Source organism: Euprymna scolopes, chromosome 26 (genome assembly GCF_053919585.1).
Source record: "Euprymna scolopes isolate OS-2025 chromosome 26, ASM5391958v1, whole genome shotgun sequence".
In the NCBI taxonomy this organism is placed as follows: Eukaryota; Metazoa; Mollusca; class Cephalopoda; order Sepiida; family Sepiolidae; genus Euprymna; species Euprymna scolopes.
The window spans coordinates 41,102,154-41,115,853 of NC_136507.1; the positions used below are offsets into that span (position 1 = coordinate 41,102,154).

At 36.5% G+C, this 13,700-nt stretch overlaps 1 protein-coding gene across 7 annotated transcripts in view; it reads left to right on the plus strand.

The window, feature by feature from the left end:
• LOC145247988 (GTPase-activating Rap/Ran-GAP domain-like protein 3) overlaps positions 1–13,700 on the plus strand; it is a 513,715-nt gene that overhangs the window by 287,850 nt on the left and 212,165 nt on the right. For all 7 annotated transcript variants that reach the window (XR_013863317.1, XM_080109655.1, XM_080109653.1 and 4 more), the window contains exon 3: positions 7,856–7,936. Coding sequence is in view for 6 of the 7 variants with exons in the window: in XM_080109655.1 (XP_079965781.1) it covers positions 7,856–7,936 (81 nt within the window). In the remaining variant the exon portion in view is untranslated. The remainder of the gene's footprint in view (positions 1–7,855; positions 7,937–13,700) is intronic.

The following is a 13,700-nucleotide window of genomic DNA, read 5'->3' on the forward strand; positions in this document are numbered from 1 at the left end:
ATCTCTTCACGAACAGAAAGCAAGGCTTTTGCTTATCAGCACAAAATCTATAAGCGAAACAATAAATCGCTGTTAGACAATTATCTATTATTCTAATACGCGATGACGCTAATGACGAATAATGCCAATACGTTTTCTATTTGATATCGGTTCAGATTTATTTCATATATATTTCTATAGAAATATGGTTTTCTTTTCAATTATATTTCACCTTTTATTAACGCCATTCCTTAATTTATAAAGCTCAATGTAATTGCAGAGCAGATAACTGTGATATTATAAAGTGAAGCTGAGGTGGACTTGAATCACTAAGTGCTAAGAGGGGGAGTGGCAATAGACAAAGCAATAAGAAGTGTCTTACAATAAACAAAGAGATGGGAAGTAGCAAACAATGAATCTGCAGGTATTTTTTAGATCGAGCCTTTTTGATTTGACAATGACAATAGAAACCTACAGAACAGATAAAATAGGGAAGGGTAGTTTCTGATAACTGGGGTGAGGGGACTTCAGAATTCCAACGCAAAGAAGATAGTTAACAACTAGATGTCGTTTGCGGCGGATGGGAGCTGATAGCGACAACGGTTGGACAGTTTTTAGAGTCGACTGCGAAATAGAAATAGAGACGAATTGCGACTGACAGACGAATGTAACATCGGTAGAACAGGGAGAAGACACAGACACACTCACAAGCCAATTTTTGGTTTAAACATTTGAATTTTTACATAAAGTGCATTTAGACGTAGGCAAGCTTTTTAATTTGTTTTTAGCCGAAATTTTGGCTGCCAAGTTGTCAAAGTTCAAAAGATTTTACCTTTGCTATCTCTGGCAAACTTTTCAGACAATTTTGGATCTAGACATTTGAAATTTTACATAAAGGGTATTCAGACATGCAGCAAGCTTTTTCCCCCATCAGGCAGGAAAGCAAGATTCATTAAGGTCAAAGTTGGAAGAGATGACCTTCGCAGATTCTACCAAACTTCTCCGCCAATTTTGCGTCTAAACACTTGAAATTTTAGATGTAGGTTACCTGGGCATGGGTCAAACTTTTTATATACTTCAGAATTCCAACGCAAAGAAGATAGTTGACAACTAGATGTCGTTTGCGGCGGATGGGAGCTGATAGCGACAACGGTTGGACAGTTTTTAGAGTCGACTGCGAAATAGAAATAGGGACGAATTGCGACTGACAGACGAATGTAACATCGGTAGAACAGGGAGAAGACACAGACACGCGCACAAGCCCAACCATTAAATATATGGTAAACAATGGTGTCTGTGTTTTTCCTGTTGCTTTAATCTATTCTTTTACTTTGTGGGCCCACGTGTGTTCCCGTCGACAGTCGCCAGCGAGAAAATGACGATCCGGCCATAAGAAGAATAGTTGAACGGAAAACCCACAACAACGTTGAGGTAGGCGATCACTCGGGGAGGGGGAACACACGATGATGTACGGTAACAAATAAATAACAAAAGCTATAAAACATGACGTAATAAAATAAAAAAATTAAAGGTAATTGCAACTTCTCTTCCTATTTTCGGATTTTGTAATCATATCTAAATGCGCTTTATTTTCTTTTGGTGATAGGTGCTATTTCTCCTGAGGAGTTAAGGGTAAAATAGATTCATTATCGATATATTAATTAAATGAATGATTTTGCGCTACGAAACAGGTGTGTTCAATAATTATGAATAGCAACGTACTTAAAGAAATAAATTGTAAGATGGTCAACACAAGGAAAATTGGAATATAGACTTTTGTCATTTATGTGTTATATTTGGTGGCTTCCTTCAGTCTTGACAGACTATGGATACCAACTGCAAGGATGCCTGCGCGTTAAATTTTTGTAGCAAGAAGTGCGCAATGCCTAACCACAACTCTCCTGATTCGACATTGTTACATACCATTAGCAAGTGGAGGTTCAGGATGACTGGAAACAATGCCGAGATAAGCGGAGAGCACATACAGCTCCTAGAATTCCCAAACGGTCACCTATCTCGTTACTTAACTTCAGTGATCTAACGAGAACCGGTGTGTCAACGTTATTATGCCGTACAAACAGATTTGTTATATATATATATATATATATATATATATATATATATAAATTTTGGTTCTAAACACTTGAAAGTTTAGATGTAGGTTACTTGGACATGTATCAAACTTTTTAATTCGATTTGAGCCCAAAAAAAGATAAGGGGTCAAAACTGGGGGCAAAGTTGAAAAAAAAAAGTTGACCTCTGCGGTCTCTACCAAATTACTCAGCCAATTTTTGGTTTAAACATTTGAAATTTTACATAAAGTGCATTTAGACGTAGGCAAGCTTTTTAATTTGTTTTTAGCCGAAATTTTGGCTGCCAAGTTGTCAAAGTTCAAAAGATTTTACCTTTGCTATCTCTGGCAAACTTTTCAGACAATTTTGGATCTAAACATTTGAAATTTTACATAAAGGGTATTCAGACATGCAGCAAGCTTTTCCCCCATCAGGCAGAAAAGCAAGATTCATTAAGGTCAAAGTTGGAAGAGATGACCTTCGCAGATTCTACCAAACTTCTCCGCCAATTTTGCGTCTAAACACTTGAAATTTTAGATGTAGGTTACCTGGACATGAGTCAAACTTTTTAATATATATATATATATATATATATATATATATATATATATATATATATATATATATATATATATGCACGTAAAGTTAGAAACAGTAAAGGTGTCGCATATTAAATTTTAAAAATTTTCTCATCATTTTGTTCAACCTGAGAATAGGGTATGCTTCTAGATACTAGACATTCATCCGCTTTCTCTTATATTCCAACCGAGAGACCTCTTAAAGGTTCTAACCGTCCCTTTAAGTGCAATTTTTTTAAATCTATCTTGCACTTATATGACCGGGTATACTTTCCACGTCGTTTTATTTTATTTTCAATTGTTTTTCATGAATTTAGTAGTTCATTTAATTACTGGAATTATGGAAATCTTCCTAAGATTCCAGTTTCTTTTTCATGTCGTACATCTTTGGTATTTCGTTATTTTTCCCTCTCAGCTCTACTACGGTTGCTTCTTCCTTTTTTTTTTTTTTTTTTTTTTTTTTTACAAAGGCATCACCACATTATCAAGGCCCAGGGGCCACTCAAGGATAAGGGTTAAAGAGTGTACAGTAGAAATTGGTCAATATAGTAATCATTAGTAATGAAAATTTGGTAAATTTAATAACTTATATGGAACGGCTCATCAAGAACTTATTTACTTTAGACTTGAACACATCCATATTGTAGTCAGCCGGAAAGCAGGAAAACGGAAGACAATTCCACAGGCGTGCAGTTCTAAGAAAGAAGCTTTGTTCATGGAATCTACGTTTTAGGTTTAGGCACAGATAAAGAGTGGGTTTAATAGACCCGTTTTTTAAGATGACTTATTTCTAACAACCCTTTCTGGTATATGTTCCCAGGACTTGCTGCTGCATTCAACATTTAACATTTTACAGATGTTCAGTCGAGATATTTACACACTCCAGTAGCCATAATATTGCAGCGTTAAGAATTGATTATATAATGTTATAAATTGAATTTAAAAAAAAAAAATTCTTAACGCTGCGATATTTTAAGTTTTTTTTTTTTACATAGGCAACACCACTTATCAAGGCCCAGAGGCTACTCGAGGATAAAGGTTAAGGAGTGTACAATATCAGAATCATGGTAATCGTTAGTAGTGGAAATTCGGTAAATTTGTTAACTCAAGTGGAACGGGTCATCAAAAACTTGTTCACATTGGACTTGAAGACGGCCATATTGTAGTCAGCTCGAAAGCAAGTAAACAGAAGACAGTTCCACAGGCATGCAGTTCTAAGAAAGAAACCTTGTTCATGGAATCTACGTTTAGGTTTAGGCACAGATAAAAAGTAGGGAACATTATTGATAGTGTTTTCAGCTAGTTGAGTGTTTCTCGTGAACGTTTGGCGGGAGCAGACCATAGATTGGAGCTCAGCCGAGATCTTGTCATGAAAATAACGATAAAGCAGAGAAGCTACATTTATACATTTAAATAATATCCAAATTTTTTAAATAGGCTATATTTATATTAGCGTTGTTCTTGACACTTTCAAAGTCATTAAAATACACTATCCAAAACCAGGAAGTGTGAGTATAAAATGTATTATATTACTTAAAAGCTTTGAAAATACAAAATAAATTGGAAATAAATCTAACATATATTAATAGTTATTTCATCTTTTTTATTATTTACACGGTAGTCACGGTAGTTATAAATTTATATTTTTTTACTAGAATATCTTGTCTTTTTCTTTTCCAGTTTTAACAACTAGTCCTTTACTTTTCCATGTTTAAGCCTAACCGTATTTCTTTTCATGCTCGTATTTTTCTATTGTAATCCATGATTTATCCAGGCTTCCAGTAAATTCACTTGTTCTTTGTTTAATTTCAGTCTTATTTTTTGCCCCCATAAAAATAACATACACATATGTAATAAGAATGCACGGCATTCATCTGCCGTAAATTCACCATAACTTTTGTTTTATTGAACGATAATTGAAAAGAGAATTTCACAGTATAGCTGAGAAAGTGATCTATAAGCTGTAATAATTGTTTGAAATTTGGTCAAAAAATGATTGAGCGGTGAAACTTTTAAGCAGTTCTAAATGACTAAAAGTGCCACTTAACCATATATTCAAACACGGTAGTTTTTTTTTGTTTGTTTTTTTGTTTTTTACACGGTGGCCACCACTTATCAATGTCCGGAAGCCACTCAGGGATAAGGGTTGTAGCAAGTACAGTACGTTAGTGTGGAGATTTATTGAAGTGTTTACTTAAGGGGGCGGTTCATTAGGAATTTGTTTACGTTGGACTTGAAGACATCCAGGTTGTAGTCCGGTGGGAAGCAGGCAAACAGAACAGAGTTCCACAGGCGTGCACTTCTAAGAAAGAAGCTTTGTTCATGGAATCCACGTTTTGATTTAGGCACAGATAAAGAGTGGGGGGAAATGTTTGACAATGGATTCAGCTAGACGGGTGTTTTTCGTGAAAGATTGGCGAGGGGGACCAGAGATTGGAGTTCAGACAAGCACCTGCCATGGAAATAACGACAAAACAAGGATAGGCTCGCTACGTCTCTTCTGTGGGAGAGAGGTGGCAGGGAAGAGAAAAGGGCATCCCCCACTATGCAACGAAGTCTATTTTGTACTCTGTCAAGGGAGGATATGCTGTTTGTAGCAGCTCCTGCCCAGATATGGCAGCAGTATTCCATCCTTGGACGTACTTGGCTTTTATATAGATAGAGAATTGCATCCGTAGTGAGATATGTTCTGGAGCGGTAGAATGATCCCACCATCTTTCCAGCGACCTTGGCAACAGACTTGATGTACGTGTTCCATTTCAGATCAGGAGAAAAGGACAAACCCAGAAGCTTATCAAAACATGGGGCTTCTCCTAGACGAGAGTCATCCATTTCAATTGATGCCAGATGGGGACCAGAGCGTTGATGATGTAAAAATAGGAGTTTGGTTTTAGATGCATTAAAGGAAACCAGCCACGTCTTCCCCCACTGAACCGCGCGCTTGAGATCAGAGGAGAGAGAATCAGAGAGAACTTTGTCATTTACAGCCTTTGATATGTTGCCGTAGTGTTTGAATGACATATATATATATATATATATATATATATGTATATATATATATGTGTGTGTGTGTGTGTGTGTGTGTGTGGGTGTGTGTGTGTGTGTTGGTACATAGGGGTTATTTCAGAAGAAGGGATGACGTATATTATATCCTATTGTTGTTCGTGTTAGAGAGAGAGAGAGAGAGAGAAATGGAGAGAGAGAGAGGGAGAGAGTCTTACCGTGTCCATGTTGTGTGCTGATATATCGCCTATATATAAAGATAAAGTTCTGTATATAATATTGGAGAACCGACGGCATGTAATACAACCGAGAAGGCTAACATGCTTGCCAGTCGGTTTGCCTCCAACTCCACACTAGACCCTGCTAACCACCCTCTACCAGACTATCCTTTGCGGACAGACGCCACACTTTACGATCTGAAAATCACCCCGTCTCAGGTGCATGCCATTATAAAAAATCTTGACACTGTAAAAGCATGTGGACCTGATCTCAACCCGGCTGTGCTATTAAAAAAGTGCTCAGCCGAAGTAGCCCCAATCCTCTCCAAAATTTACAACAAATGTCTTAATGAATCTTGCTTTCCTGCCTGCTGGAAAACTGCTTCTGTGGTACCAGTTTTCAAGAATTCTGGCGAAAGAACTGACCCAGCAAATTACCGCCCCATTAGCCTCCCACTTTTGCCAAAATATTTGAGTCCATAATTAACCAAGCTCTAGTCCATCACCTTACAGATGCTAAACTTCTTACCGACCAACAAAGCTTCTTTCTTAGAACTGCACGCCTGTGGAACTCTGTTCCGTCTGCCTGCTTCCCTCCGGACTACAACTTGGATGTCTTCAAGTCCAATGTTAACAAATTCCTAATGAACCGCCCCCTTAATTATACACTTCATCAAATCTCCACACTAACGTAATGTACTTGCAATAACCCTTATCCCTGAGTGGCTTCCGGGCCTTGATAAGTGGTGATCACTGTGTAAAAAAAAAATATGGATTTAGGCAAGCCCGTTCCACAGTAGACATTCTAACTGTATTCTCCGAGCGTATATACCATTCACTTGACAAAGCAGGGTAGGGTAGAGCGGTAGCTCTAGATATATTTAAGGCTTTTGACAAGGTATTGCACGAAGGTCTTCTCAGGAAAATCAGCTCATACGGTATCACTGGAAGAGTACTTTACATGATTGAATCCTTCTTAGATAAGAGAAAAATCCAGGCTGTCCTCGATGCCCGTACATCTAAACAATATGATATAAATGAGGGAGTGCCGCAGGAGTCTATCCTTGGACCTCTATTATTCCTTATATTGATAAATGACCTCCCTGACAAAATTGTCTGTGAGATGGGTATATATGCTGATGACGCCACGCTCTATAACAGACATGACAGAAAAACAAATGAACACATATCTAAGGAAATGGCAGAAACACTAGAGGATGACCTCCAATCTGTAGTGGAATGGAGACAAAAATGGATGATCACATTCAATGCTGCCAAGACTGAGCTGGTTTCTTACAATAACTACAAGAAACCTTCGCTACCACCAATAGCAATGGCCAAAGACTCTTTATCTGAAAGCACATCTTTTAAACTCCCCAGCCTAACGTTCACAGGAAACATGAGTTGGAACAATTACATTGAGAGCATTGCCAGGACCGCTGCGAAAAAGGTAGGCTCTCTCTACCGTGCTAGAAAGCTACTGACCCCTGAAAATATCCTGTACCTCTATAAGGCCATCATTCGCCCATGTATGGAGTATTGTTGCCATATTTAGGCCGGTGCATCTGCTACTAGTCTCTCGCTCCTAGACAAGGTTCAAAAGAGAGTCGCCAACCTAATAGGTCCTGAACTATCATCCAAGCTTCAGCCTCTGTCCCATCGACGCAATGTAGCATCCCTCTGCCTGTTCTACAAGTACTTTAACGGTGAATGTTCCGACGAGCTGCAAGCACTTGTACCCTCTCTACGTAAATACCCCCGACAAACCCGACAAGCAGACAATCCCAATTCCAATCCTAGCTTTGCAAGTTCGAATCCTCGGCTATCCCATCTCATATTTACTCACTTACAAGAACAGGCGGCTGTTCTTTAACAGTGTGTGTTCTGTCTAGTGGTTGCATGTCTATCATGTATATATTGAATCTATACTATTTTTTTATATCAAATGATATGTTCCAATAAGTTTTTACGAATTAATAAGATTTATATTTTTTGTTTGTTTTAGCTTACGACATGTGATGGCGAGGGATCAAATCAAAGCGTGGGTCGATTCCGAGTGGAAACTGGAGAGAGGGATATCGATGAAGTAAGTAAAAAAACATACACTTTTTTCAATAATAAGCCTATTTTGTCAAAGCATCCAATACAATACACACACACACACACACACACACACACACACACACACACACATATATATCATATACATGTGTGTGCATATATATGCACACATATGTATATGATATATATATATGTGTGTGTGTGTGTGTGTGTGTGTGTGTGTGTGTGTGTGTGTGTGTGTGTGTGTGAGTGAGAGAGAGAGAGAGAGAGAGAGAGAAAATCCAAAATTATATGTTCACAAACGGTTCGTTTTTATTTCAAGACTTGCTCGGTATTATTGATTGGAATAAATAAAGTACCAGTAAAATATTCAATACATACATACATACATACATACATACATACATATATATATATATATATATATATATATATAGAGAGAGAGAGAGAGAGAGAGAGAGAGAGAAAGAGAGAGAGAGAAGGAGAAAGTGTAAGAGAGACGGCGGTGAACTTTAAATCAAAATAAATCACAGAAAAAAAAAAACAATGTTCATTTACATAACTGGATAGAATACGATACAATCACGTTGGCACACCGGTTCCCACTAGACTACTGAAGTTAAGCAATATTTAGCATGACCAGTACCAGAGGGGTAACCATTTGGGAAGAGTAGGCGCTGTATGTTCCACGCCGAGTCATAAGAAATTTACAGGTTGGTATATGGAGGCGCATTAATTCACTAGGAGAGATACATCCGTAGTATTAGTTAAGATATGTATCTAGGAGAAGGTAACTCTAATGACGTCGACAGCAGGACGTTGAATGTCTATGAAGGAGGATGAATTTCTAGCAGATCAACGGTTTTATGGTATGAAGAGTTATGTTATTTACCTGATGTCTTCAGAGCAATTGAACCAATAATGGACGGAAGCCTATGGAAAAAAAAATTTCTCTATGGCATAAACATGTTACGATACAAGAAAATAGTGCTATTCTAGAGCTATTATGATACAAAAATAACAAGTTCGATCGACCTAATAAAAAACAATGCATTTAACGAAAGGGTCAAAACAGTTGCACAATTGTTAATAAAACTGAACTTTTTATTGAGATAAGCATAGAAATATATCTGTTACCATATTACATCTGTGACGTAACCCCTTTAAGGGAGCGATGTTGCTCCCCATTGGGGAGGTTGAGAACCCTCTAAATCCTAAGGGAGGCCGGGTAAATATGCTGAGATTGTCTGTTAAACGTTAACTGAATCCTGGTCAAGGCATCAAATATGACAGCGTCCCGTGTTCAGGTGAGTAATTGACCTCTAACCTCATCGGAAACTGTGTGTCGTGATCGTCTTTTTCCGGGGGGGGGGCTTCACAAGATTCTCATGTTACATGTTTTTACGTCACACATCTTCGTTTGGACTACATCATATGCATACATATTAACATGACATTTTGGGTTTTGCCCTGGATTATACAGAGTGTCCAAAAAGTTACTGGAGGGTTTTGTAACTTAAATCTTTATTTTTGATGATATCTTTCTGTAATTCTGACTGACACATTGGAACATTTTAAAATAATGTAAAATTCAAACAATTGTTATTTATAAAAAAAAATAATATCTTTTAAATGTTGCCCATGACAGATTGCAGAATCTCTGGATTGCAATTAAACTCCCTTGTTTCATTCTGCGAGCTGGCAGACCGCGAAACTTCAAACTCCAAACCTTGCAAAAATTGAAGGAAAATATTAGGAGCGAAATAAAGAAGTTAAATCGCAATCCAGAGATTCTGCAATCTGTCATGAATAATGTTTAGATAAAAGCACAAATATGCGATACTGAAAATGGGCAACATTTTAAAGACATTATTTTTCATAAATAAAGATTGTTTGAATTTTCCATCCTTATACAAAGAAAATCCCAATGTGTTAGTGAGATTTGTTAAAATTACAGAAAGATAACATCAAAACTAAAGAATCTGTTTAAGTTCCTGTTCCTTGACTGAATTTTGTGGATATCAAGTCTGTTGCCAAGGTTGCTGGAAACTGGTAGGATCCTTCTACGGCTACAGAAGATATCTCACTGCTGATGCAATTCTCTATCTATATAAAAGCCAAGGATGGAGTACTGCTGTCACATCTGGACAGGAGCTGCTAAAAACAGTCTATCCTGCCTTGACAGAGTACAAATAGGCTTCGTGGCTTAGTGGGGGATGCCTTTTTCTCTTCCCTGCCACCTCTCTCCCACAGAAGAGACGTTTCGAGCCTGTCTTTGTTTTATCGTTACTTCTATGGCAAGTGCTTGTCTGAGCTCCAATCCCTGGTCCCCCCTCGCCAATCTTTCACGAAAAACACCCGCCTAGCTGAAACTACTGTCAAACCTTTTCCCCACTCTTTATCTGTGCCAAAACTTAAACGTAAATTCCATGAGCAAAGCTTCTTTCTTAGAAGTGCACACCTGTGGAACTCTGTTCTGTTTGCCTGATTCCCACCTGACTAAAACCTGGATGCCTTCAAGTCCAACATAAACAAATTCCTGATGAACGGCCCTCTTAAGTAAGACACTTTATCAAATCTCAACACTAACGTACTGTGCACACAATAACCCTTATCCCCGAATGGCTTCCGGGCCTTGATAAGTGGTGACCACCTTATAAAAGAAGAAAGAAAACCACCCTTTTCTACCATGTTTCTACTTTTTTTCATTGAACCGGGACTTCATCTTGGAATATCTTTTTCGTTTTGACCTCTTATTTATTTTCATACCAACTTTACTTTTCAATGTATGTGCTTACCAGCAAAAGTTTATTGACTCTCTATGAATATTATTTTGCTATCTACGTTTTCCACGAGGTTATGAGCCATTCATTGAAACTCTATGTAATAACGAAAATACTTAACATTATTGGATTCCTTGTCGAATATTTTTAATTGCATATATATATATTTATATTTATATTTATATATATATTTATCGTTATTTTCATGGCAGGTGCTCGTCTGAACTCCAATCCCTAATGTTCGTTGTTATGGGATGAAAGAGTGAAAGAGTGAACAGGGGAGGAGTGCGAGAAGAGCGGGGAAGAAAAGAGGAAGGGAACAAGGGGGAAAGGTGGGGGTGCTTGGTATGTCGGTAATGTTTTAGGAGGAGGGGGTTACGGTAATAAAAAATAAAACGTATATATATGTATATATATATATATATATATATATATATATATATATATATATATATATATATTCCAACCAAAAACTAACTTAACATCAAAAACAAAAAGAATTCCTCGAACTCAGAAACAGCTTGCTAAAGAAACTTATGGACCCAACCTAAACAATTTTGAGAAAATTGCAAAAAAAAGTTATTCGGAGACTGGAGAAAATTTTTTAAAAATAGTGAAACAGAAGAATCCGTGATTTTTAATAACACTTATATATATTTATATATATATGTGTGTGTGTGTGTGTGTGTGTGTGTGTGTGTGTGTGTGTGTGTGTGTGTGTGTGTGTGTGTGTGTGTGTGTGTGTGTGTGCGCGCGCGCGTGTTTTTGTATGGGTCTGCATTTTGCTTCGATATCAAAAAGAAGAACATTATTGTAGCTTTGAATAAATATCTATTTTATGCCATCGGCCAATTTAATAGTTTATTGATTTGTTCATATTTCTCATGTGTTTTGGAATAGGATTTCCTGGCCAAAGTGAATATCATCTGATTTATTTATTTATATATATATATATATATATATATATATATATATATTCTTAATTCCTTAGACTAAAAAATAAGCTTTAAGAGTTTATACATTTGCTATGTCCACCATAAAAGTCAAGAAATAAAAAGAAAAATTGTCGATTTTGATTTCAATTCAACCATTTCAATATATAAAAAAATTATAGAAGAAAATGTATTTCTTTTCTTCGGTGTAGAGCGGAAAATCTTTTGCGGATACGTACTTCTCTAACAATAATTACGTAAAAACCTAGACATCACGAAAGCGATGAGCTTCCTAGATAGATTCAGAACATATTAAGAAACAGTTATATAATGTTTCTGGGTTTGGGGAAATTAGGAATAACTATCTAAATTATATGGATTCTTTTGACTATTGTTCCCGTATTCGGTGTATTTTCACAACCTTTCGATTGACGTAACCTCCGATCTTCTTCGGACCAGTGGTGTAGTTAATAAATAACGTGGTAAACTTTAATTGTAAAATCACACTCTTCTGACGGGCTGAAGATTGAATCTTCAATGCGGACTAAACTCAAAATACAATTGTGAATTAAATTTTTATAATTATAAAACTCTATGGACCGTCCGATCACTCTTGCTTGCATTTTGTCTATCAAAAACATTGTTGTCATGGAAACGTGCTTTCATTTAATAAAATCCATACTTCTTTCCACAGTCCAACAACATTGAGTATATATTAACTTTAGTATTTGCTTAACTTTCAGTCTTGAAATTATGTTTTATTTGGTTTCGGTTTCGATTCTAGCTGATGGCACTCAAACAATTTTTTTTTTTTTTTTACTTTTGAAATCATAACTATATATTCGATACAATATGATATGAAATAATTGACGCTGTAATCTAATTATGAAATCTGCGTAAATTAAAATATCATATTTAAGTGTATTTTACGACCGGGCAACACCGCGTGCCCCTGCTAGTAAATAATAAAGCAAGGTTACCAAAGTATTATTCTTTCTCGATAATCAAAATCAAATGATAGATTTGGAACAAAATTGCAATAAATATTTTGAACATAAGGTTTTCTACTATGACAAATTGATCGTAATTTTGGCAAGGAGAAATAAACGTAATGTAATTAGTTTTAGCTGTCCTAAGGACGGGTATTATTATAGATATATATAAATGCTCATTAGAAGTTACTGGGTGTATTGTTTAGTACAGTTGGTTGGGATAATTGTTTAAATTAAATAAAAGGGACTCAAATAATGTTGGAAAATCAAGATGTATCGTAGAAATTAATATCTGAATATGTGCTGCGCTTTTTGTTGTAATAGTATTTGTTGTTTTTGTTGTTAAATAAGTCTATCTTCAGCAAAATTCTCACAAAGATCGCTTTTAGGATTATCCGGTCGGCAGCGAGTTCTCCTCCTTGTTAGCAGTTAACCTGCCAGATTGAAATGTTTCACCAGGGAAGGTTGTCCCAGAACATATAAATACGATAGAACAATATTGTAACTGCTATGATTTGCAGTTCTGAACGTCTGACTACCAGGCTCAAGGGTAAAAATTACCGGAAGACAAGGGATTAGAGTCCAACTCTTCCCGGTCTTTTACAAGAGCCTTGTTAGCCAAGAAGTTCTAAAAAAATACTATACCACCAAGAAAGGTTGAACTTTAGGATGTGAGGCGTTACAGTTGCGATTCAATGTGTATTCAAATATATTATATAAACTGGCCCAAACATGGATCGAATATAATCTGCTGGTTAGCGAATTCGGTTGATAAATTTCTGTAAATTCCCGTGTTCGCACTATTCTCTCTTACTCAGGTATCCTATTCGTTCAAGGACACCGAACAGTAAAAATATGTTTTATATATAAGCGCCATTATTTTAAGCACATGAGTATTATGTAACAATTTTTTTTGACGCGGGAATAGGTTTTGAATCCAGGACAAAGTCGGTTATCCTTACTTTTCGAGAGTGGAATTATAAAATTATCGCCTTGGAAAAGACGACATGATTCCATTTCTGTTGGATGAAAACTGGTTTTATTTTTTTATTGCAGACCATCTATTAGTTGACCAGTTATGT